The sequence below is a fragment of the Dermacentor variabilis genome, chromosome 7 (genome assembly GCF_050947875.1).
Source record: "Dermacentor variabilis isolate Ectoservices chromosome 7, ASM5094787v1, whole genome shotgun sequence".
Lineage (NCBI taxonomy): Eukaryota > Metazoa > Arthropoda > Arachnida > Ixodida > Ixodidae > Dermacentor > Dermacentor variabilis.
The window spans coordinates 138,083,979-138,111,054 of record NC_134574.1 but is presented as its reverse complement, the minus strand read 5'-3'; the positions used below and the strand labels follow the sequence as shown (position 1 = coordinate 138,111,054).

Here is a 27,076-nt window from a genome sequence, read left to right as displayed (position 1 = left end):
GGCGCTGCACTCATCTCTTCCGTTTCCTTTCCAAAAATCACTTCACACACACACACGGGACAGCCTCCGCTGCGCTTAGTTCCGCCTGCAAGCGGGGCTTCTGCCTAATTCATTTCGATATTATGCTTCTTCCTTGGAGCCGGCTTCGCTGCAGTCACAACCCCCTCGATCATCCGAGGCAACGCCGATGAATCTGGCGTGTCGCGACGTCCTGATTGGCCGGTCCGGCACAGCCACCATCAGGAGACGCATCCAAGCTCTCTCGATTTCGCGCAATCCCGGCCACGGCTGCCGCATTTCGATGGGGGCGAAATGCGAAAACACCCGTGTGCTTAGATTTAGGTGCACGTTAAAGATCCCCAGGTGGTCGAAATTTCCCGAGTCCTCCGCTACGGCGTGCCTCATAATCAGAAAGTGGTTCTGGCACGTAAAACCCCATAATTTAATTTTTTTTTTCGATTTCGCGCATGCGCAGATGAATTCGAGAGAAGAAAAACTTTCCCGAGCTTATCGCCCACGAAGCTACAGCATGCAAATGGTTGAACATTCCAGGTGTTTCCTTCTTTATTTCTTTTTTTTTTTTTGCAACTGTGCCATTTGTTCTTTTTTTTTTAAATTGCCTATGGCAGATAACCGTTGAGCTAAATTACTCGATGAGGCGGCCATCACTTCTTCAAGAAATCAAAATGCTTGATTGAATAATTGATATAAGTACATTAACTAATCTTTTTATTTATTTAGAAGTTGTAACCGGCGCCTTCGCAAATTCGCAAGGCTTGTCCACTTGGAACGAGTTCCGAGATAGAAATATTCAAAAGGGTCCGACGAGGTGCATTAGCGTGCAAAAACGCCTTTCTTACGCATTGAACTTCAATATTTGCTGGAACACCAATGCATTTTGTTGCAAACATTGGGAAAGCATATCTCGGAACTGGTGTCGTCCTCAGAATTAGTTTCAATTGGATATGACTTTAGAAGTCACCGGCTACAGTTCGTAAAGTGCATATGTGGCTTAATGTAATCAGCTTAAAAGTTAATTAGCCGAGTTTGTTAATTAGTCAAATATTCACTTTCATTTCGAGTGCAAGTAATGTTTGCCTCGAATATTAATCCACCTCATTAAGCGGAATTGTGCTACATGTCACGGGTGATTTTTTAAAAATTCCGTTAGTGACAAAATAAAACACCCCGTATTTATTGTACCACGTAGTCAGCGGCGACAAGCGTTCTTAGACGAAAATTTAATGTTTTCGTAATTATGCAATCTTTTTTTTTTTTTTACCGACCTTAGGCATAATCTGCTTCGTGCCTTTTTGTAGGGCTGTCGCACACTCTCGTCGCCGAACAACATTCCCACAGTGCAACCCTCTGAGGTGAAGCACTAACTTGTGAGTAGGACTTTTTTACAAAACACTCGTAAGCATTGCGACTATTTCACGTGAGGTATAAAATCATGCGCGCGCATTACATTTCCCTTGATATGCTTGATCCGCTTGATATGCTCGAAGTGATACAATTTACTGAACTGTACGACATCTGCATTTAATGCAGAGTGCTCAACTTTGTTCACGAACTAAACTTATAAACCTTACTTATTTTCGGCATTATTTGTCAGGACTACCAGGCCTTAGTTCAAAATTTGATACCTACATAGGTATAACTGAGCACCCTTGTGCGTAGGCACTCCGCCCGAACCCCAATACAACCACCTCGCAAGTCTCCCAGTAGGAAGGCTCCACACGACATGCAGTTCAACGCTCTTCGCGCAGCGCGCCTCTCTTGGGTCAGGTTACGCACCTGCGGCAAAACCTTCGATTCCTCCATGGTGTGTGAGCCGTACTCAAGTAAACCTCACAATCCGAGGACTTCATAAAAAGTCGGACTTAGGTAGGGGCTTAGGTCGGACTTAGGTAGGGAGCAGTCAAGCAACTTACTTTGCTCATCTTGTACGAGAATAAATACAGCGACTGCACACGCGTCTATACTGATGGCTCAACTACATCAACCAGTTCCGCTGGAGCAGTAATTATACCGACAATGGGAGTAACCCAGCGGTTTCAAGACTTCCCATATCATATAAGTCTACAACTGTAGAGCTCGCGGTTCTCCGTGGCGCGCTTCATGTGATAAATGCTGGAAGTCCTCGAAAATGGGCAGCCTTCTGCGATTCAAGGCCAGCCTTGCAATGTGTGCAGTCGTTTCTCCGACAATTGGAACTCACGATCAGCTCACGTGCGAAATCGTGGTACTTCTCCATCGCTTGAGAGAAAAAAAGTCATGATATCTCTTTTCAATGAATACCAGGCCATTGCATTACCAGTGGAAATAACGACGCAGATAAGGCAGCTCAGACGTCAAACAAAGAAGACCGCTGCGTCCCCATTCCTCTCTCAAAGACCGAGGCTGCGAGACAACTTCGCATTCTAGTACGCGCGCTCTCCTTAGCAGAGTGGAATACCGCACATACAAGTCGCGCCAGACTGCACACTAAGCCCTTCACTGCAACTCAAACCCTACGGTCAGACTGCACCGACGCGACACGTCTCTTCTGTGTCGGTTGTGGCTGGGAGTTGCCTTCACGAAAGCTTATTCAGCACTAATTGGAACGGCTGATAGTCCTGCATGTGATGTTTGCGGATGCGAGGAGAACGTTTACCACTTGTTGTGCCACTGTCCTCAAATTCAAGCACAAAGACAATCTTTGTCCAACACATTGAGGAAATTAGATGACCGTCCTCTGAGTGAACAGACAGTACTAGGGAACCATCCCCACCGATCATCGGCTCAAACGGCAGTGAAGGCACTTTTGTGCTTTCTGAGAACGTCTGATTTGCACGAGCGGCCTTGACTCAACTACTGTCCGTGCACGTCTCTATGACCTCTCTCTCTCACCCTTCTCTCTCTCTCTTCCCCTTGCCCCAGCGTAGGGTAGCCAACCGAACTCCTGACTGTTTAACATCCCTGCCTTATTTATATCTCTCTCTCCATTTCTCTATCCTTCACTTGTGTAGTATGAGAGCGCTCCCTCGCGGTGGTTTCACGCAACCGCCCAAAGCTTGTTTTTCGTTTGAATTTACATGGACTCATACGTTCTGCGTACTAATTACGTGATACTAGGAAGCATACTCGCATAGGTTGTTTGAAGATCGCGCTGGTCTCTGAAGCCTTGTCAATGGCTTCCGAGAGGCACGCGGCTGCGGTGTGTGCTGCCATCTACCGATGGTTCAAAAAGCCTTTCTTCTGCCTCGAATCTCGGTTTCTGCGGTGGTGGCGTCACCTGGCAACGGTACGGCAAACCTCCATGTGCAATTGGAGTGTGTGCTGCTGATGTGCGCTTCATCATATGTCGTCGTGTTCGTAACAACCGTGTTCTCTCGCAGCGTCGTAGATTTCGAAACCCATTACGTTGTAATCAGCCTCTCCAGAGTTGCAAAAAAAAAAAAGGAAATTACTTTCAGCCAGAAAAGTTTTGGTGCATATAAAACCCCGCGGTTGTGCGCCGATGAACGCCGGGGGTTGTGGCGTGCCCTTGTAATCCAGCTACTTGGAGGCTTGCACTAGAGGACGGGTTGAGGCTGGGAGTCCTGTCCCATGTTGACTTATGTTGATCGGGTGTCCGCGCTAAGCTGGGCGTCGATATGGTGACCCCAGGGGAACCCGGTGGTGGCCAGGTCGCCTAAGGAGGAGCGAACCGGCCCAGGGCGGAAACGCAGCAGGCAAAAGCTCCCGCGCTCTGCAGTAGTGGGATAGCACCTGTGAATAGGCGGCATGGGGCAGCCCAGCCAATACATTCGGACCTAGTGCTTTTTTTTTTTCTTAATATATATTGCTGTACTCGTAACGTCTATTTATGGCGAATGATTTTGTTTTTTTTATTGTCCTCATTTACGGCCGCTGTGCGAGCAGTGTGCCTCCTTTGCATTGTGCACCCATATTCGTTTTCCGTGCTGGCGGCATTAGTGTGTCCAATTAATGTTCTTGCGTGTGCCGAGTTCTGCGAACGAACGGCTCTAGTGCGGTCGTGTGCCTTCTTTGCACTGTACCCACACTCGTTTCTGTAAGGCCAGCATGGCTAACGTAAAGGATGTCTTCACGTCGGCCCTGCTTTCTGTGTTGCTGGCGTCAGTGTGTATCAGTGTGGCGTCAGTACAAGCTGCAGCAACAGCTTGTGCTGAAGTCTAACAGATGCAACGTGTAGACACCGATCGAGTAGCACGGGGCTTCATATTGATCATCCGATCATACTTCTAATGCATTTTAAAGGACCGAAAAAAGTAACCTGGATTCTAGAGCACTCCACTGCAGCATCTCCCATAGCCCCTGTGTTTCTTTGATATGTCAAACTGAATCAACCAATTCATTGTGTTGTGTTAATTTCACGAAAAGGAAGACGGAAATAAAGAAACGCTGTTCAAAATTTCGTATATAGTTCCACCCCTCAAAGCAGCTCTTCCGAGAAGTTAGATTACGCATTTTGACAAACACCAACAATATTACTATTCAGTAGAAATCGACATAGAGCACAACCAACTTTCCATTACTAAGAGTAAATGCATATTTTTTGCCTGCATCCCTGCATCCGAGTAACTGAAAAGCAAGGGAAAAAAAAAAAAAATCGCGCCGGTGGCGCTCGCAGCGCCATCTTGTTTCGCTTCTCCATCACAAACACAGATGGCGACAGCAGCGCAGGCAGTTACTTTCTCAGCATTTCTCAGCACACGTCTACGCTTTTGGGGGCAACTTGTGGAGTTCCGTGCTAATCTTTCTAGCCAAATAGGCTGTCGAGTCGCATCGCTAATCATGCTCGCTCGGTCAGTGACAAGTATTGACATTCAGCGGCCGAGGGCGACCGATAACTGAGTAAACAACTCGCCGCCACTTCAGAGGTGAAAACTGTAGTGACCCGCGTCTAAAATGGTATGCACCTCCGCATGACTTTGTGGTCTTAAGATTATTTTCTCAAGTGACTTTGCAGTTATCGTACTGCTAGATATAGAAAATCGCGCACTTGACTGCGGCGGTGGCCTCTAGCGCGTTCAGGAATGTGCAAAATGCTCCCCAAATGTGTATCGTGCGTTGCTTAAATAAGGTTGCCTGCTGCTTGTGTAGTACTTTCGACTTAACATACTTCAAGCAGATAGCACCGAGATATACTCGTGGCTTGGGTTTCGCCGCAACGCTTTAAGAGCTCTTTCACCTCACGGCGTTTGAGAAGGGCTGTTGCAATTAAGGACCCCCCACTTTTTTTTTACATGCGCCGCATTCCTTTCAGACGACACTTTTTGCCGTTATCTCTATCGGAGCAAGAAGTCGTCGTGGTGTCTGATACCTCTCTCGTTTTTTATCGCATCTCTTTACGGCAGGAGTTGAGGTGGTCTTCCTACAATGATCAAGCGATAGTCTGATGTTATCGAAGAAAAAAGACCTCAAATATCTTCGAGATGGTGTGGCAGGCAAGTACGTCAAAAAGGAAACACCACCGCATGTACCAGGTCAGTCGGAGGATGATGTTCGTTTCACTTCGCGCTCAACCTGACTGTCGCACTTGCGTTTCAGCCTTTCTGCAAAACTGATGCAGCTTTGAAAGCGAGAAACCGCTTTGTTTCCCCCGCCAACTAAAAACGCGACGTGTAACTTTAACTTGACGGTTGCATCGCTCGAACTGTAATAGCTGTTCTGACCTTTCCCTTCATCAAACTGACCTACATGGGCTTTTTGCTTTGGCGCGCTCTGCTTGTAATGCACGAGAACGCACTAAAAAGGAATTTAATTTTCTTTGCACCCGCTGTATATATCTAAACTACCAGGTTCATATGGTTAATTTTTTTTTTATCATTAACCCCAGTTTCACATCTAGTGAACCTTAGTTCGAAGCTAGGTAGTGTACTTAGCACCTCCACCACTTGTAACTGTGCTTGAACCAACACTTTAATTCGGCGCCCTGCAGACAGAGCCTGTAGGCAAAGACAAGGTCGATAACTATGTACAGTAATAAAGGATGAAGAACATAAGTGCTTAAATTTTCCTCATATCACATTGCTACATAGTTTAAAAATGCAGACGTCCTTGTACTTGTATGCTCTACAACGACAGAACTGCAGGAATGCCTTGTTTGTATATGTTAACAGTGGGCCAACAATGGATGCATCAGGCCGGATCCACTATTTTGATAAGGAGACTTGTCTTCAGAAAACAAGTCCTCTTGTTGACACGGTGGCTTTAGCTCAAGGCATTTAGTTTAAGAAAACTTTTGTTGACATGTGTAGATAACATAAAATCACAATAGGGAGGCAATTTGTCTAGTCTGATAGTTCCTGGTTGAAAACAGGAACTAGGCCAATCCCCTGTTTGACCGCTCTTGGTTGGTCTTCATATTCCTCTAAAACTCAGTCTTGTTCAGTTAACTGTTGCATTTCATGGGTACACCGACTGTCATTGTGTATTCTCGAATTTCCTGTAAAACAAACGCATGTTGCAAGTATAGTACCTTGTATAGCAGTTACAGATCTTGTGACTGACCACGTAATGCCTTGGCACTTTGTACCATTTGTTTTCATGAATAAAGTTATTATTATTATTATTATTATTATTATTATTATTATTATTATTATTATTATTATTATTATTATTATGAAATGAACATTTTGGTGCTCGCGCGTGTATGTTATTTGCGAGGCGCGCATACGCTTGATCTACGGAGCCCTTGCACAGGCATTGCGCAATGACCAAGTTGATGGTTTGGTGCCTGTACGGGCGCCAAATCATCAATTGTGCTGCTGTGCAGTGCCTTGTGAATAACGTGCCCGTACGAGCACCGAAACTCCAATTTATTTGTCACTGCTATGACTTTAGGTGGCAGGACATTTTTCTTTCAAACCCTTGACTGCGAGTGATGCACCTCGTTCCAGTGGTGAACACCTGGACAACCGCGAACCACCGCCAGAACCAGCGATCGGCCGAAGAGGCGCAAGAGCAGTCTGCGTCGGAGCCTGCCAGCTTGGCTCAGAAATGCGCCCGAGCCTGTCAGAACCGGGCAGGCCAACAGAGCCTCTCGGTGCCACAGGGTGCCTCCGGAAACGCCAAAGAGCACAACGCTCCGCTGGGACCGTTTCTAAGGTCCGCGTCTCCGGTCCCTGTTGGGCAGCATTCGCATCTGAGCGCGGCGGCGGCGACGGCCGGGGGTGCGTCCCTGGGCGTGCCCGAACAAAGCGCGACCAGCTCGTCGCCAAAGGCAAGGCATGCAGCGTCCAGCACTGTTGGGTGAGGCTTTATCTCTTTCCCGAGTCACTAACCCAGTTGTGTCGGTTGGATGTCGAAGGTTCCAGCATCAGCTTCACTGGTAGCACGAGCCACCTTGCCGACGTGCTGATGGCAGTTTGCTTACGATAATGGCTAGTTAGCAAGGATTTTATTGTGCGGGTGTGTGAGGCTTGTTTTGAACTTGGCTTGACTTAAAACAGTCATATGCGCACATACAATGCTTTTTCAGAATGGAATCGTCATGTAACGTCTTTGTTTGCCCGTAATGCATCTTTTGCTATAGCTTACATTTGGTGCAAGTAAGTGAAGGAAATGAAAGTGGACAGTTGAAACTGATGCGCAGCGAGCTTGGACCTTCTATTTTTTCCAGCTTTAGTGGCCAGCCATTACTGCACACATTTGACAAAATTGCAGAGGCCAGCAAAGACTTTTATGGTTTAAAGAGAGCGACAACCACCCAGAACGTGTCATAAGATGTTGGTTTAGATTAAAAGACCATCACTTTAGAATTGAGCATGCTATTTGCAATTTAATTGGGGATTATAATTTCACACTGGCACAGAAAATCATGAAAAACGGTATGTCGCATCAACTTGCAGTGAAACCTTCGTGTAGAGATTCTTGCATTCAGATTACACTACCTAGGTCAGCTGCTATCAAGTGTGCCATACTTATTGTTTGAAATCACATTCTTTTATTATATAGGCGTTTGCTCTTTATTCTATGCATATTACCAGCTAAAGAAAAGTTCATGCTGACAAGCGGTACTGCCTTTACGGCAATTAGTGGAACGACAGAATCGTGGCGAACTTTGGCATTCCTCATTGCATGGCGGTGCACGTGAGGGATTTTGTACGTTTGGGAGTTTTCAAGTGAGTACCTCGAGTTCTGGGGTCTCCCTGTGAGATGCAAGAGCGCACATGTGGCTCAGGTGACACACTGAACTGTGCGTGTGACATGTAAGGGCACTGTTTTGATTTCGAAAACTTAGCTTAACTTGGATAAAAAAGAATGCCTTGACTTGTATATGACTACAGCAGTTGGACAGTAAACCATGAAAGCGCGTGGCTTTTATTGATGGAACTATTCAACACATCGGAGAACATGAACCTGATGGACATTGACTTGATAACAAAATATTACTTCCTTACGGCTAGGGCCGCGTTTGTCGCCTGCTTCTCGCAACTGCTGGCATACAGTCGCTATCGCACTCGCCTTTCACTATTTCCAGCACGTTTCCAACGTACCACTTCATGAACACAGTAAAGGTACTATCGGCATGGAATGAAACGCGAACAGCGGAGCGCCTAACTCCGGTTTGGCCGCATCGCGGGATGATGCTCTCCCTCTACAGCAATATTTTCCTTTCTGTTCTGGTTATCCTTTATTTGAAAGCGAGAAAAGATGATGTTGCAGTAATGATGACTGCGCAAACTGTACCACATGCATAGCTGTTCGCATTTCATTTGATGCCAATAGCACATGCGGTTTCGCTGCACTGGGTGATAATAATCGTCCTATGCACTGTGACATTTTAGCTTGTTTTCCTTGATTTCTCTTTTTTCGTTTTCAAATAAAAGGACCAGAACAGAAATGAAAAGGGGGCGCATCATCGCTCACTGTGGTCAAACCAGATGAGTGCGCTTGTCAATGGTAATGACTGGATGGCGCACACTATACCTTTAGTTACGTGCTCGCTGTCCACATTTCATTTGACGACGATAGTGCGTCATGATAAACAGTGCGACAACAATTTCTGAAGGCACTAGCACAACAATTAGACAAATCCACATACAGATAAGCCTCGATACAATGCGTACAGATATAACCAAGTAAATCTAAAACGTTTTTTTGTCTGTGTTAGCGTGTTATGAACATACGCTTAATAGCGAATTTTGGGTATGTAACTTAGGTGCAGCATTTTTAGTTTTAAAAGAAAAAAAGGGAAATGATAAAAGTATGTCGAATTTTGAGAAAATAGAAACTGAGAACACCCATCCTTGCATCAATAGCAATACTCATGTCTCTGATGCAACTTAATTGTAACAAGGTTGAGTGCAATATCATCATTTTATGGTAGCTTAACAATCGCAGTGCCAGCGTTTCCTCTGTACTGCGGTTCATGTTAACAGGCAATGCTGTGGAAGCTACATGTTTAGTGTGGCTGTAGGAGTTTCTTTCTAAGACTTGTTCATGATCTGCATCACCCTCCGTGTGGAATGGCTACATCGTATATTAAAAATACAGCTTCTGGACTTCCAATTACATCAGATCCTTATTATAATATATATATAGACTACGCACCTTTTCATCGGGTGAGAAGGAAAGGGCCCATGGCGCAAGCCTTTACACCTCTCTGGCGTGTGTGAGCCAGCGTGGCACTGCTTGAATGTGTTGCCGTTGTGTGCTGCAGATTGATTTGGAGGTGATTTAGCTCGTTATTGGTGTAATTTATGGGATGTCAGTTCATACGAAGTCGTCAAAGAACCACTGTGTTGCCTTTCGGTAACTACAGTATGTTGAAATTTGTCTTGCCTGAACAAACATGCGACGGGTATCATCAGCCGCTGTTTGTGCATGTGTTGTGAACTATTTTGGCTGTATTGGTTTTTTTACTCGACGAAGAGCAGCGACGTCTGTGAATTGCCAGCGTAAATTTGAAAATGGTCGCACTATCTGGTTGCTCGGTGTAACAACTAAAACATTATAGAGTGCTCATGTACTGCCATCCCAATGCAATCTCGAAACGCCTAAGCACCGACCATTGTAAGACATTTGCATCAGCCACCGGCATCATTCTCACAGATTTCAAGTTTACTATGCTATGTCTATGTTAGCCTCCTGTAGGAGGCTGATGTCATGGCTCCAACACAGCGATCACTGCGGTAGGTAAACCAGCATGATTACATGTAAGCGTTGTGCTTTTGCATTGCCTTGTTGCCCTATTGAGCCTTGATATCCAAAGGGGATCGCATAAAAAGAATCTCAAGGCTATTTGTGAGGACACGATTTCTGTAAAATGGGCGAGTTCATAGTGGAGGATGGGACGAACAAGACAAAAAGAAATAAAAACACAGGCTAATGCCACATTAAGACCTAGCATGTTCATGCCGCGTGCTCAGGCCATGCATTATAAACAACAAAGATCTATTAGCCAGCATTTACTACTGCTTTGGATGCTTGCACAATCGGCATCTGGCTGCTCCACCACTCTACAAGTGTGACTGCACTGTATGCCGTTATATTACTAACCAAAACTTCATTCGTGGGCGAAAACCTCATCCAACAAATGAGGTGGCGGCACAATGTATCTGCAGAGAATAATTTGAACACTTGTGAAAGTAAACAGCACAGCTTATTCCTCAGCAGAACAGTACCCATGCTGTTACGATCCCTACCATATGTTTTGCAGCCACTCATTAGTAGTGAACCACAGCTTAGGATTAGTGGGAATGCCACAGTAAGGTCACATTCGTGAAACAAATTTTCTGGAGTACACAACTGATCTCCTAGGCCAATTGTAGACTCAAATACATGCGCACACATTGCGCTAGGTGCTGCATCTGCTTAAGCGCACTCCATCTGCTTCAACGCCAGTAGAAACTCTGACCATGTAGACTTAAATCACTTCAGTGCATCTAACAAAACTGTGTCCCATGCAGAAGACGTCTCGTCATGCTAAATAGACGATGCGAGCGCGAAATAACTTCCAAGCACTGCCGCCATAGTACCTGCCATACAATGTGGAGCACTCGCCCAAGCCAGCGTGCCAACTGTTCATAGATGACGCCACTACCTATGCAATATGGCGTCCATAAAAGAAAGGTCTGTACTATGTTTTGATCACAAGCACAAACTGTGTGCTGTTGCCTTGGGTGCCATGAAATATGCCACTCCGCTCATTTGGTGGAGTATTAGTCCAGATCTACGGTGCTTTTCATGTAATACCTATGCTGTATATTGTGACCTAGAAGTATGAGACTTAAAGGGGCCTTAAAGGCAAATACTAAGTCAAGCTAAAGTGTAAGATTAGTACTTGAGAATCTTTAAGGCGTCAATATTATCATGAACAGAGCCTTAGTAATCGAGAAATTCAGGTAAATGCAAGACATGATTAGACTCCCCCAGGACATTCAAGCACTGGCCCGATGATGAAAGCACTCCTCAGTTAAATTCTGTCACTAGTACTCAACTACTCGTCGCAAAAAATATCCTCGTATTGTAAGATGAAATAAAATGCTACTTGTCCAGTACCATTTCATATTTAGAAAAATAGAACTCATTGAAATTACTGTTGACAGCGACGCAGACTGTCGAAAGGTTTCGTTTTCACTCCACTCTGTGCCACCCACGCTTTTGCATTTCAGTACTTTCCTGATCGTGTAGTGCTGCGCCGATTTGGCTAGCTCGCAAGACTCATACAAACTGCGAATAGCAGAGAATTCGACTTCGATGTGATGTCGGGGGATGCCCGAACGATCTACACTAGACTAAAAAGCAGCGCCGCTCTGTCTTGGCTCGGTGCCGCCGTCTGTCAGGTGTCGTTTTACTCACTGATGGCAGCAAAGGCAATGTCACCATGCCCTGGTTGGGTGGCGGTATATTTGAATTTTGATAAAGGTATTCGGACCCTTCAGATACAATTCTCTCATAAACTAGGCTTTTTCTTGGCACAAAACAAGCGTTGCGAGGTTTCTGGAAAGGTATTTAAACAGTCCACATCGACTTAGTATTTGCCTTTAATATCCCTTTAATATGCTACATTGAATTGGGGCACGATGGACCATTTTTCGGCCGCAAATGCAATGGGTAAGAGAAGTCTTCCCTAGCCCCCGTAGTGTTGGCTGTGAAGTATGAAACGGAGCACTGCTATAGCAGTCTCCGTAGGAAACTTCTGTTCCACGGTGGACTTGCGTCAGCTGATGATGATGGCGACTCTTCAAATATCCTGCCACTCTGGCTTGCAGGGGTGTGAGCGTCAGCGTGGCGGCAGCAAGGCCCATCGCCACGGTGCCTCAGCTGGTGCCGCAGCAGGTGGTGCTCGTCTCTCCGCAGGGTCAGGCGCATGGGACCCACGTGTATGCCAATCCATACGTTTCGCAGCGGCCATCGTTCGCCCATGAGTCACCCATGCATCTGCACAAGGGATCAACTGGCCCATACTTTGAAGGCAAGCCAATCACTCTCTCCATTAGGACTGTTTGGAGCAGGCATTGTATGGCAGGCATTGGAGTTTTCTTTTTTAGGGAATTTTATTTATTTGAGCAGTTAAAGATTTTGCCCACAGGCAAAACAAAAGTAGGTCACAGTTTACCTGACTAAGGCCTCTGCCTCACTAGGACAGCAGAAGTTCTTGTATATTGAAAAAAAACAACAACTAATAAGCATCACAAATAGTGACTCAGCGCAAATGCATCTAATCGTAATCATGGGATATCGGTAATAAAACAGTACCTCAGACTTCATTAAACTGATATCTATAATATAAATACAAGTCACCAGTATAACAATGAAACAATTTATTTAGTTAATAAACATTAGGTGCATTCAAACACATCGGCACTTGCCAAGCATTTTGCAATTAGGAGTAAAGTTTTATTGTGCTCCTAAACATGCTAGTTGTTTTCACATTTCTCACCTCGGCAGCAATGATGCTTCAGGTGGAATGGTTAAGACAAAATCATTTATATTTATTTGCCATAGAGGCACTCTCTAAATGAGAGCGTCCCAGTAAGGTGAAGTACAGACATGTGTTATCTGCTTGGAACCAGTTACTATGCAAATGCAAATAAATATGTTCTATGTAAAGATACCATCAAACAAAGTTAAAAAAAATATAACTTGGATTTAGGCATGCATAGTCCATGAATGTTGCCCATTAAAAGAAATGTGCATAACTATATTTACTCTGTTCCAATGTCCACCCGAATCTGACGCTTACTGGGTTTCTGCGGGTTCAATGGAAGAAAATAATTTGCACCCAAATCCAATGTGCACTTGATTTTATTTTTTACATTCCTTGGCTCATTCAGGCACTTTGCTCCCCTTCGTTTGGGCCCCTTCAGTTAAAGAAATATGTGTTGCTCTTCGGATTGAACCTCACTCTCCAAGCACAATGCTCTAATGCTCAAAATGATTGCGTAAAAATGAAATTTAAGAAAGTTAGTTGCGTGTGAGAAATTGAGCACGGGCCAGTAGCATGGTAAGTAAGTATACATGGCGCCATACTAACAGTTGGCAACGGGTGCGGAGTTGTACATATCGTACTTAAGCACATACCATGTTGTGATAGGTATCTGGGGACAACAGATAAAGTGAACAGTTATGTAATGGAGGTTGAAAAAGTGTGTGTGTGTCATGCGAATTCTCTCGCATAACGTAGACCACCATCGCATATGGGTACGCCGGAAATTATTTTGTGTACGATAGCAGCACTTGGGCAATTTTCAAACTGATTTTCTTGAGAAGGTTGCGCGTTACAATCTGGTACATACAGTATGGAAGTGGTGCCGTATTTGCCTGAATCTAATGTGTAGCTTTCTTCAGGGAAAACTGGTTTGAAATTTGCGCAGATGTTACAGTCAAATACAAAAACAAAATTGCATGAAGGTAAATTCTTTATGTCTCCTTTTTTTTTTCTTATTGCGAACCTGAGGGGCACGCTGTATTTTTCTTTTGTAAATCTGGGACATGTTATATTCAGGTGCACTTTTATTTTCTTTAAACCTGCAAAAATGGGTAGCACGTTGGATTTGGAGGTGTGTTAAAGTCAGGTAAAAAAAAGTAGGTTTCTTTAATGCAAGATTGTTCGATTTAATTCTTTTTCGGGCATGAGACAGAGCACCTTGCACATCTCGTTACTCAGCAGTTGTGCAGATTCTCAATCACTCATGAGGGTGAGAGGCTAGTAGGCAGCATACAAAATGCAACGCGAAGAAGTATGCGGATGGCATAAACGCTGCCTGCAGGCGCTTTTCGAAGTGATCGGCCACCAACCAGCTCACCTGTCGACTTCACAGATTCTCAACACCAACAGCAGCAGCAGCCTCTGCCGTCACCATCATCGATGATGATCGGGGCAGCGGGGGGGATGCCAGAAGACCGGCTGGCCCTGGACTCGGCATTGCAGGACAACTACTATCACCAGATGGAGGAGAACTACCAGATCCAGCTGTACCACCAGCAGAAGCGGCAGCAGTACGCACAGCAGAGCCACAACCAGCTGTCGCTTCACCCTGCTGAACACCACCAACCCCTCCATAGCCCGGGCCCACCACACATCACTCGGGTGTCCGGTGAGGGCTCCTCTGCGGTGATCCCGAACCACATTTACGTGAAGGCAAAGCCAGCTTGTCGCATTTATTTGACTTATCTATATATACTGTAACCCGGAGCTGGGGTTTCAGCAGAGTGGAATTACATTTGTTGGGTTTTGCAAATTGGCGAACAACTGTAACAATAGAAGACAATGAGCAAAACGAGAACAAGGTGAAAGCAGGAGCGTTTTCTTTTTTTGTTTCTTTTTTTTTTAACGAGCACCGGTTTCTGTTGCTCCTTCTATCATCTCTTTCAGAGACACGATAGCCCACGACCACCAGCGAAACAGGTAATAGAGGGCTGCTGTGCATGCCGTTGGCACGTTGGCTGACACACGGGCGTTGATATGTGATTGACGGGTGGCCGTGTCCCTGGCGTTGTGCACGGCAGTCCTTTATTCTCAATTCGACACCCTCGCCGCTAGCACACCTTCGCTCGTTGCCGCACCCACCCGCCTTACACCCTCTCCCCTTTAAGAGAACCCACCTATATGTACTGTGGCGAGGAAAGCATATGTCGCTTTGAAGAAGACAAGTCCACTTGTCGAAGCGTTGGCTCCTGCAGGCTCCTGCTTTCACCTTGTTCTCGTTTTGCTCATTGTCTTGAATTTCCATCTCTCTTGCCTTCCCCGTGTTTTCCCCGTAGCAATAAAAAAAATACGCTGAAAGGAAGTACGTAATTTGGCAATGTAAACACAATGATGAACCGGAACCAAGTGCGAGAGCATATAATAAACATAGCGCGACGTGTGAGAAGTCACTGCTGTAGGCGTACAGCAGAAAGGTTTACGGATAGTTGTGAAAGGACTTCATTAGTGAGTTTATTCCATTCACTTATTGTCCTAGCAAAAAACGAATACTTAAAAGTGTTATTTCGAGTGGAAAAAGGGAGTTATGGTCAAGGCGTGTCTCTGCCTTGGGGCATATTCTGTAGAAAAAGAAAGTATCTGTGATATGTCTACCTTATAATATATAACCTTTAACTGAAACAAGTATTTCAGTCTCAAAACATGATTTCTTTGCGTTAGCATTGAGAGGTTGGCTTTTGCTGATAATGATCTGATCGAAGTTCGCTCAAAGCTGTTATAAGTAAATCTCGCCACACTCTCGCATTTTTTTCAGTTTGGTTAACACGTTCCTAAGTGTACGGGTACCAATTATAGATGCATAATCTAAAGTTGGCTGAACAATTGCCCTAAATGCAATAAAGCGGACAGCGGGAGCAGAAAGTTTGAGAGCTTGTCTTAGATAAAATAGTTTATAGTTAGATGAGCTAATTACAGTGTTTGTGTTTCGTCCAGCTAGGGTCATGTGAAATCCAAAGACCAAGATACTTGTAGTGCTCCACTTCCAGCAGAAAGACATCACAAGCCGAATATGTCTAATGAAGAGGATTATGTCTACGTGAAATTTTTATGAAAATGTTCTTTTCAAAATTAATAAACATTTGCCATTTATCACATCAACGAACAACCCTTTGAAGTGCTTCGTTCAAATTAATTTGATCTTGCTGGCTTTTGATTTCCGAGTAAAGGATGCCGTCATCTGCATATAACTTAACTTTTAAAGGTATGTCTTGTATTATATCATTTATAGATAAAAGAAACAGAAGGGGCCCGAGCACAGAGCCCTGAAGGACACCAGAGTCAACTGGTACTGCGTGAGAACAGTGATCATTAAAGGAAACATACTGTTTTCTATTTGAGAGATAAGCAGAAATCCACTTAGCAAGCTGAGTGTTTTTAAACATTATATCTAGCTTAAAGAGTAGTTTATTTTGAGAGGCATTATCAAAAGCTTTAGCGAAATCCATAAAATAGCGAAATCCATAAAAATTGCCTCAATCTGTTTTCCAGAATTTATAGCTTGAGTGAAATCATGTACGGTAATTACTAATTGAGTGCAAGTAGAAAACCCTTTCCTGAATCCATGGTAAGAACTTGACAAAATATTATACTTATCTAAAAATTCTGAAATATGCTTATGTATGAGGTATATGTTCAAGAATTCCTTGTACCATCGCATTCAGTATGAGCTGCAACGTGGTGCCCATGGTGGAAGAGGCCCAAAAGCTGTGAGGCAGCGCCAATGTTCGAAAAATCTGAGAACTGACGGCCAAATGGTACTGGTACTTGTTACACCAACTTTTCGTATGTTGTTCTTTCACCACCGCCATTGGTATTCAAACCCATGTCCTTGCGGCAACATACAGTTCGGAGCTGGATGCGCTAACTGCTGCACTATATCACACAGCTTTGGCATTTGGCAACCTGTGAGGGGTTTCGCACCCGGCACAACTCCGAGTGGTGGCACCTTTACCTGTATTTCGGAGGGCGGGCCAGGTAACACAGTAGTGGACAAACCTGACGCTGTGTGCGTCACAAAAAACAGTACTTGTATTTCTTTAGATGGTGGCACTGTCAAGATAAACCACCACTTGAATGAGTTCAAGGACTCACTGGACAAATAGAGCTGAGGCCTGAATGGAGGAAAAAAAGAAACAGATAGAAGTACAGGCACAGACGCCTGCTTGAACTCTACTGAAGTTTCATTTTATTACCTACAAGACTCCCTAAAAAGAAAGTGTTACGCAAGGGAGTGTTTACATAATGCTAATTGCTAAACCACTTTAAAGCTTTGAATTGCTAAATTATGACGGTTTTCTTTTGCGATCCCGTCTTCGTCCAGTGAACGCCGGTGGCTCCAGCCCCGTGAGCAGCAGCGGCAGTGTGAGCAGCCAGCACCAGCTGCCATCGCCGGTGTCGATATCGGCCACCACGGTGGTCACGTACACCCCGGGCATCTTCAGCTCCAGCCAACTGCTGCCCGCGGCCATCACGAGTGCCACCGCTGCGCTTCCTGTCCCGAGCGGCCACCTCGCCGTGTCTGCCGCCGGCGCCGTGGCGACGACTGCATCTCCCACGTCCAGCCATCCGCAGCTTCTCAGCCTTGCACCGCAAAACGTGTCCTCCGCTGGCGGCAGCAATACGTCCCTGCAGAGGTGCGAGTTCTGCCTTTTTCTGTGTTAGTTAGGGTTGCTGGAATCCAGGGAAACCGGGTTGTAGCGAAATGGCTTGTAACAAACTAGTGAACAAAATGAAGTACCGTAAAAACCGGACTATCGGTCGGGCCGGAATATACCGTATTTACACGATTGTAAGTCGACCCCTTTTTTAAAATTTGAAAGTCTAAAGTTGGGGGGTCGACTCACAATCGAAACCAAAACATGGCCCCGCCCAAAAAAAAGCGATACCAACGAGAGCTACAACGTAGTTACAATTTTATGTTTGCTCTATGGACCTACCCGTATCTTTTCGCTATCCCGCTTGTTTGTTTGCTTTTCGGAAGGGTTTTTCAACATTTTTGAGAGTCTTACAGTGCATGCAACACTCATGGGGGGTGTCGATAGTTGATGGAAGGGCCGCTGTTCCCATTTGCGGCGGCACCCTTAGAACGGCGGCGCTTGCGGGGAGTATCGGTAGTTCATGGAAGAGCAGACACCGTTCGCGGGTTTCTCTTTCTCTGTTTAAAGGCATTGGCATTGGTTTGACCAACTTTTTGACGCGCTCCACTTGACTGCCGGCTACGTGCTACTTCTATGCTTCCCCAGTCGTCATGAGTGCTGCAGGCCCACTAATCTTTCGGCACTCGTTCACAGCAGCGTTCAAGGGGGCTGCCATCCTTTACGCCGAAGAAAGAAATCGCTGCGCTGCGGGCTGCAATTTCGATGTTTCTAAACGGGTGGTGCGAGAGTGGCGACTGCAGCGAAGCGAAATTTTCACCCTGTGGCGGCAAGTGAGAAATTTCCCACGTGCCGAAGTCTGGACGTTTTCCGGAGCTGTAGGCTAAGCTTGCGGCAGCGTCGCTGAAATGCGTGATCGGTCCCTGCCAGTGAAGTGTGACGTGGTCATGAAACAAACCCGGACCTTCGCCTTAATTTTAAGGTTCTGCTCTGCCGTGAGTACGAGTGGCTGGCGGCAGAAGACTGCGAAATTACGCCAACCGGACCTGTCAAAAGAGCCTCCCTGACGGCTGCGTGTGGTTGGTTGCATTTGGCGTGGGCTGCTGTTCTGCAAGATGTCCTGGTGCGGTCGTTTGCCAAATTTGAAATTTCGCTGGACCACGACGCGCCGTGGGACCGCAGCAACAATGACGATGGCAGCACTAGTGAAGACGAGTAGTCCAGTGACCATGTCAGCTACTAATAAATTTTCGTTATCGAATGCGCCTTCGGTTTTTTTTTTTTTTTTTTTCCGGTGAAGCGATATGGGGGGGTCGACTTACATTCGAGTCGACTTACAATCGTGTAAATACGGTAGGTCGATCCCCCCCAACTAACGAATTCCAAAAAATATCTCTTTCAATGGCAAAAGTACCGAAAGACACCCCTACCTTGAAACAAATGCGACTCATTTTATTTAAATACTGCTCGCATGTGCTCCCGGCCAATTTTTAACAGTATCGCGCGGCCATCGACCCGCGTGCTTGTCAGCACCTTATTAACAGCGCTGAGCGGCGAAACAAACGAGATACGCGCATGTGTACACGTGCGCTTACTTTCGCTATTTCGTTGCTCTGTGCCGTGATGATAAGGTGCTGACAAACACGCGGGTCGATGGTCACGCAATACTTTTAAAAATTGGCCGGGTGTACAGTATACAGAAGGGCACGAAGTGTGCAAGTGCTACTCCGAATCAGAGCAACGCCTTTGATCAGAGTCGTCTGAACTAGAGTCGGATGACGAGTGCTTCTCGCTGCCCAGTCCAGAGGCGTGCGCAATCTCTACCTCTTTCAAACTTATGCATTCGGCAGTCACAGGCAGCGATCTTACACGCAACTCTCGGACGAACTCCGCAGCCTTGTCTTCCACTTCTGCGGTCCACCCACAGAACGACGTTTTCTGTTGGTTTGCTGCTTCTGCCTCCGCCAGTACCGAATGCTCTTTTCGGATACTCCAAATTCGTGCTGTGCCGCGAGGTTGCCATGGGCTTCCGCGCACTCAATCGCCTTTTTCTTGAAGGCGACGGTGAATTGCCGACGGCTTCCGCTCATTTTGAAACAAAATGTGAAAAAGCAGCCTTTAACCAATATAACTTTGTGACAGTGTAAACGCTAATTGGGGGTGCCACAATGTCACCACGCCGCGCTACTGCTGATGTCGATGGTGAAGGCGGCTCTTTACTTCATCCGCCCATTGTTGCAAGACTTCCATAGTTTTTCCGCCAATGTCCGGTATATAAGACAAGGGTCTACTTTTCGCAGTGGTTTTTTGAAAAAAAGTTCAACTTATATTCCGGTTTTTACGGTAAGTTAGTGCCGCCTTTCAACATGATTATGACAATGTTATACTGTAGCCAGATTCTCAAATAAAACTTGAATAAAATGAACTGAGTGAAGGAGGGACCTCCTTCTGGATGACTACTTACTGTTGTATTCCTAATAAAGATTGATTGATTAATTAAAGCGTGAAGCTGAATTCGCTCGCTGCTGCTGCCACACTTATCTTGCTTAATTTGCTGCTGCATTTGATGCTTCACCTTTCAGGTGAGACTGCGGCTTTTCTTGCTTGTTCTTTATTTTGGAAGTTCGTCACTCACTCTTTGCATTAGAGTTGTCAGACATTGTGACGAAAGCTTCGGAAGTGAAGCATTTCGGGATATTACGGACTTCAGATAAAGCGGACGCTTTTTGTCGGATTATCAGGATCCCTTGTAACGAGAGTCGCCTGTATTGAAATGTTCTGTTGCTGAGCTCCTACGAGGCTGCAGTGGTAGCATTTCTCTGGGGGCAGACTGCAATGGTTCCAGCATATGTAGATATAAGCCCACATTGAAAAAAAAAAAGAAAAAAACGCCCGGGTTGTCAAAATCAATTGTTTTGCGAGACATCCATTCGCATTTCTAACGTAGAGTTTTGAATGGAGGCTGCTCTGTCTATTTTTTGGCATTGCAGCTTGTCGATTTCTAACGTCCCGTGAACCGCAGAATCTGATTGGATTTGGGGGGGCTGCATGCAGGTTTCCGAACAGCGGCGGAGGCTCGCAGCCACGACTGGCGGCCAAGAACGCAGAGGAGCTTCCCCTGCCACCAGGTTGGACCGTGGACTACACGATGCGCGGTCGACGCTACTACATAGACCACAATACCAAGACGACCCACTGGAGCCACCCTTACGAGAAAGAGGGTCTGCCCACCGGCTGGGAGCGTGTTGATTCTCCTGACCACGGTGTCTATTATGTCAAGTGAGAGCTGAACTCCTTTCGTTACTGTCACAGGTCAGCACACTGACTCGCGTCTACGCCGACTCATCTGCGCTCTACGCTGATTTCACCGGCTTGGGTTGGACATGTCAAGGGGAATGAGTTCCAGTGAGTTTTAGTGGGCAGTAGTGAGTGGCTGTTGGCGAATGTGAGTCGGCGAGCGTAAAGGCTGTTAAGTGCAAGTGGACGCAATTATGAGCATTAGAGGGTGCCAGTGAAATGTGAATGTTGGCGAGCGTGTGCGTGGGCTGGGGATACGAATGAGCATGAGTAAGCGCTGAGGAATATTCCTCGCAACTTCCTTTGCAATGCGGCCCATTTGGCCATAGCACAAGACCCGCATCTTCAGCATGCTTTTCACCTCTGCATGCACATCCCGATTACTTTTTTGCCAGTGGACTAGTCGGCAACAGGTCATCATTCCATCGCAATGCAGTCGCAGGTTTGATGCCATCGTGCAGCCTGCTGTAGAATTGGTCTTCACCTTCAACAGCTTGTGCCATCTTTTCCGACATCGCACATGCATTGCACTGTGTCAAAAACGAGTCTATTGCTTGCCGCATTTGCCGCAAACAAAACCGTGATCACTATTGGCATGATAATGAATGGAAGCCACGCAGTTCTGAAGGCAGGCAGCCAGCGCGCATTGAGTCATAACGGAACTACTACTCGCCCCAACCACTACAGACAAAACAGATCAAGCATGGTGATTATGCAGCTGTGAAGGCACACAACCAAAGTGTGCACGGAGTTGAGCAGAAACTACGGCTTGCCACTACGGCTGCAGACAATATTGCGATCGTTATTGACACGATCAGGGATGGCGACTGCGCAGTTCTGCAGATACATGCGGCCAACAGGGTGTCATTTGCGGCAGTAAACACATAAACGCACAAATCAACACAGAGCATCCGTCATTTTTGTAGTTCCCATACGGTTTACGCTGATGACTATTGGTGACGCAGACCCTACCACTTCGTTTGAGTTGGCTGCTAGGGCCGATTTTGCCCTTTTGCATCGCACATTTGCAGCATTCCGCACTTGCTGTGCTCCAGATGTTGTCTGTATTAACCAGTGGGCAGCCAAATATCTCTGAATTAAAGGGACCCTGAAATAATTTTGACAATTTTGTACAAACGTACCGAGTCGTTAGGGTAGGTGCTTCTGATCATTAATTCACACACCTACACGTAAAGCGTGTAATTTATTATAATGCGTTAAAAATGTGAATTGCTACCGATCACAGCACACCACTTGTCTGATTTTTCAGTCACCGCTGACCAGGTGATGCGAGGTGACCATATGACGCCAGTGCGGCGAGCTATCCGGTTGCCCACCCAGAACGTGCCATCGATAATTTTTCCAACTTTATGGCAAACAAACGTTGTTTGTAATAGTTGGAATGTTAGTTAATTTGTTTCTATAAGAAAAGAAAGTAACTTAAAGAGAATGTACAAGGGCAACTTATCACTACACTCAATAATTCCGGCACACAGCAAGTGTCGTCTGCTTGTGTTACAATGTGCTCCACATTGACGACAGCTCGGCATCAGTGTTGGTCTCGATCTTTCTTTTCGTGAGCACCATAGTTCGCCCTTGTTATGTTGTAGGCTGCAAACGTAACAACAGGCAATTTGTTAAGCTGTGACATCGTGTCCCTCTGCAAGGCAGCAAACGAGCGGAGTGGCTGCAGCGCATCGGACTGTCGGTATCCGATTGGCACCGGGATTTGCGCGCTTGCGTCTGTGACTTTAGTCCGGAGGATCCTTACCACCATAGTGTTTCGCGTGTCCGGTAATCAAGTAAACTCAAGCACAAGCGTACTAGGCCTGCATTTCACGGGATGAGCGGAGGTGTAGACGTGAACGGTCTGCACGGTGCAACCACTTGGTGGCACAGAGCTCAATCAAACAAAGAACTACAGAGTCGAACAGAGGCTTGCCACTATCGCTGAAGAGGATATTGAACTAATATAGAACTAATATAGCAGTAACGGAGTGTATTCTACTTTGCTGCCGGTGTAATTTCTTGGCAGGAGTGTAATCGTGAACACATTGTTTATCTAAATGTTTAAAATGCTTTACACTTGGTTAGAGCAATATTAGCTCTTTGTTTGACTGGCCTAGTTTTACACCACCAGATGGCTGGACTGTGCAGACCGATCAGGCCACTCACATATGTCTGCGCTAAAGTGTCCTCGTCACAGCAATAGTAGTATGGAGGTGCTTTGGTCTACATCTCCACCCATCTGTCAAAACGCCCAGCTCGCCTAGGGTCACTGAAATACCGGACACGCTCGGCACTGAGACGGAAAGCTCGCAGCACGCGCTGTTTCGATAGATCTTGCTTGGGATCGACTGCCAGTAGGCGGTGCAAAGTTTGGAGAAGCTTCACCTGGGCTGGCTTCAAGACAACCAGAAGTAGATGACATCCTTGATGTAGAGCCAGTGAAGGTGGAGCTTAGCCCGATCACTAGGCGAACGAGTTGAGGAGAAAATGCATAGCTATGGAGGAGGGTAACCTGTAATCGTCCGTAGCTCTCTTAATATGAGATTTCACACAAATTGGGGTGTGAGAACGAGAAGGAAGGGGGTTAACCGAGGAGCCCGATTTTTATTAATCGTATCATGAGAAGCCAAGAAACAAAGACACCAAGAACAACATAGGGAAAATTACTTGTATTTACTGATTGAATTAAAAAAGTGATAAATTAATGGCAATGAAAGTGGATGAAAAAAAAAAAAAACTTGCCGCAGGTGGGCAACAATCCCGAGTCTTCGCATTACACGTGCGGGGCTCTAACCAATTGAGCTACCGAGGCATCGTTTCCCCATCCGCATTCTTGGGCATTTACGTGTTATTACTAGAACTAACCTTGGAAGTGTTAGCCAGTGCCACCACTGCTCACAAACCTTGGCGGCGGATGTGGAACATCCTTTCTGCCGTAGGCGTCACAATTTCGTGATCTCTCTGGGTGAAGGCAACTGGTCAATAAACCCGCGCATGCTACCTGAAGGCATCAGTGTTGCCGGATTTGAGACCCTCGTTATGTAAGAATGGGAGAAAAGGGGGTTAACCGAGGGGCCCGATTTTTATTAATCTTATCATGAGAAGCCAAGCAACAGGGACACCAAGGACAACATAGGGGGAATTACGTGTACTTATTAATTGAATTAAAGAAATGATAAATTAATGGCAATGAAAGTGGATGAAAAAACAACTTGCTGTAGGTGAGGAAAGATCCCGCGTCTTCGCATTACGCGTGCGATGCTCTAAGCAATTGAGCTACCGCAGCGCTGTTTCCCTATCCACTCTCTTGGGCACTTACGTCCACTTTCATTGCCATTAATTTATCATTTCTTTAATTCATTTAGTAAGTACAAGTAATTTCCCCCATGTTGTCCTTGGTGAATGTTTATTGGCTTCTCATGATGAAATTGTGGTGTCAGTGATTTACTGTAGCTGCACCCTACGTGTCTACAGCATTTGTCCGAACCGATTCGGGAACTTTTTAACAACATTTTGATGCCAATAAATAATGCATAAAGCCTGTCGGGACCAAAGGATCAGTCCAAACTATTCAGATTATTTTTTCATTTGCGAGGGTCGAAATATAACAAGGTTTTACTGTAATTGCCCGACTTTAGCACACCCCCAAATCAAGTGAGCACCCGCTTTCTATGTGTTCAGAGTGGAAAGCTAACATAGAAATTACGTTAGAGCTCCTAAACAAAGTAGAAATCTGATGCACTCTCGATTTTCTAGCACAAAATATGTTTCGTGCCTCCAGTTCTGGCAAAAGGCAAACATGAAACGAGCAAACTTTGCAAAACAAAAAATATATAATTATGTCCATTATCTCACACAACACTTTATTGCTGTTTTTATAAAACACAATATCTCCTTTCGCAGACAACTGTGCTTTTGATATTCTGCATCTCCTATTCACTATTCGCATGCACCCCTAATATCTAGGTCTTCGGCAGAGAAAAGGTAACGGCAGAACAGATAACAAGGACATAATCTGAGGTCTCTCATTCTTGGTGATCTGTGCGAAGCAGTAGTGACAGCCTGTCTGTACGATCCTACCTGTTCCACGATGCTGTCTTCCTCTTCAGAGATCATTACTTTCCCAGCAAGGCCCTAATGATGGAAACACATTTTTGATTTGCATTCCTGCAGCTGCCTAATGGGTTGGATTTTCTTCACTGTTTGTAGCATCTCCATTTGACATGCTTATTTGTCAAACATTTCCTGTTCCATACACCTGTGAGGTAGGCGTAAGTTTTGGTTAAAGTTCCATTTAACCAAAGTTTGTTAGCATTGTGTCTGTGGGTGGGCAAACGAAGCTGATATCATTGTCCTGTTTATCCTGAGTTTTCGTTTAAGCAAGTTTCGTCGATGTAGAGGTCACTGTATTTCTGTCGCCATCTTGTGATGGCAATGACGCTGTCTACGTTGGCGCTCATGGTAGGCAGTTGCGAACGTTGCGAATGCGGTTTTGGTTTGGTGTCAGATTGCATCGTGCAGTTGTATTGCTGGACGTAGGTGCAGTAGTGAAAAGCCACTTCTATTGGGGGGAAAACGGCACACGTTACAGACGGCTAAATATCGTAATCATTCATGGTGAACTAGTACCATATTTAAATAAAGGGAAAAATCAGACATCCACCCGTTCGTAGCAATTGCTACATTTTTCTTCTACTATGAGCCTTTTCTTTGAGGAATCCGTATGGGTTCCTTTTGTAGCAATTGCTACGAGCGGGTGGATGTCTGACTTTCCCTTTATTCATTACTTCTCTCCACCTTGCGTGTCTCCGCAGAACTACTACGTCAGTACCGTTTTTGTTTCTTACTTTTGAGCACATGTCAGCAGCAGCTGACGTGTGTTCAATGTATTCACTGTCCTGTAAGTTATGCCAATACAAACACTGCCGCTAAAAGGTTCGCGATTGGGGTCACCATACAGGGGTCAAGCACGTGTGTTCTGACCAGGTGAGCTCTAATTATCCAGTGATGGACAATTTTCGTATCAAAATAATGAAAATTTGGGCCCATAGAAATCGGTGCTGGACAAAAGCTTCGGTCACGATCAAGTTAACAGAAAAATTGAGTTAACAGAAGTCTGCTGTATAACGGCCAACAGCAACAGAATGTAGATGGAAGTTACAAGACATGCACACAAAAGGCGCAGTACGAAACCCCCGTGTGCAACTCGCAACAAATGCTGGCATGACAGCAACGAAGTCCCCGCAATGATGGATAATTGCAGACCGCACTTATGAGTCCTGCAGGGGCAGCCCCTGATTTCTGCACGCAACTCCTTTTTTTCTCGGGTCACTTCATCAAAAGCAGGTGAAACGTGAAACAGCACATCACTCGCAACAGTGGTTGGCACGGTTAACGAGACAAATGCCACAACAGTCCTCATTTGCAGGCGCCAGTTAGCCAAGAAAGGTTTTGCGAGTGCGGGTCCTGACCTGTCTCTCTCTTTCTCCCTCTCTTTAGCCACATCACCAAGCAGGCACAGTACGAGCACCCGTGCGCCACTCAGTACGGACAGAGCGGCAGCTCGCCCCCCACGGGCCACCTGCCACCTCCCCGGCACACGAACTTCCACCAGCACAGCGTGCTGGTACCAGCCAACCCTTACCTCACGGAAGGCAAGTAGCAGACGACACCTTTCAGTCCAATTTTATTGTGATGCCAATTATACGGACACGCCAACCACGCTCATGGCGTTGCCGTTGTGTCCAGGACAGACATGTGGCATTGGCATGAGTGTGGCAAAACGGCGCAGACGACGGGATGGGTGAAACGGAAAAACACAGTGCACTGATACAACCCAGCACATTGTGTTTCTGTTTCAGCCGACTCGTCCTCTGCACTGTTTCACCATGATGAACATAAATGTGGTCCATAATGAATGTGAATGCCAGTGGTTCCGAGCACTGGCATGATGTTCTGGAGAGACGACCACTCTTGTGAGGGCACACCTTCGTGAAGGTGGTCTCACCCTCACCTGTCCTTGCCCTGGTGAGGACAGCTGATGGTTAAAACAGTTGATTTTCATGTTGATTTCTATAAATTGTGTTATTTGTGTGTTTTTTAACAGAGATCCCGAAGTGGCTCTACATCTACTCAAGGGCACCTCAGGAGTCCGACCACAAGCTGAAGGTGCGAGCTTGCCACTTGCCATGTTGTCTTTACCTTTTTACTTTCTTTAAAGTCCAGCAGATGA

The 27,076-nt window shown here is 45.8% G+C and overlaps 1 protein-coding gene across 1 annotated transcript in view; it reads left to right on the top strand.

The window, feature by feature from the left end:
• Positions 1-4,676: 4,676 nt before the first annotated feature.
• The window catches only part of sav (scaffold protein salvador), a 32,133-nt gene continuing 9,733 nt past the window's right edge, over positions 4,677-27,076 (top strand). Inside the window, exons 1-9 of the mRNA XM_075699391.1 lie at positions 4,677-4,917; positions 5,364-5,492; positions 6,909-7,260; positions 12,228-12,430; positions 14,280-14,555; positions 17,265-17,577; positions 20,593-20,817; positions 26,344-26,498; positions 26,951-27,012. Of these exons, the coding sequence (XP_075555506.1) occupies positions 5,405-5,492; positions 6,909-7,260; positions 12,228-12,430; positions 14,280-14,555; positions 17,265-17,577; positions 20,593-20,817; positions 26,344-26,498; positions 26,951-27,012 (1,674 nt within the window). The 5' untranslated portion in view covers positions 4,677-4,917; positions 5,364-5,404. The remainder of the gene's footprint in view (positions 4,918-5,363; positions 5,493-6,908; positions 7,261-12,227; positions 12,431-14,279; positions 14,556-17,264; positions 17,578-20,592; positions 20,818-26,343; positions 26,499-26,950; positions 27,013-27,076) is intronic.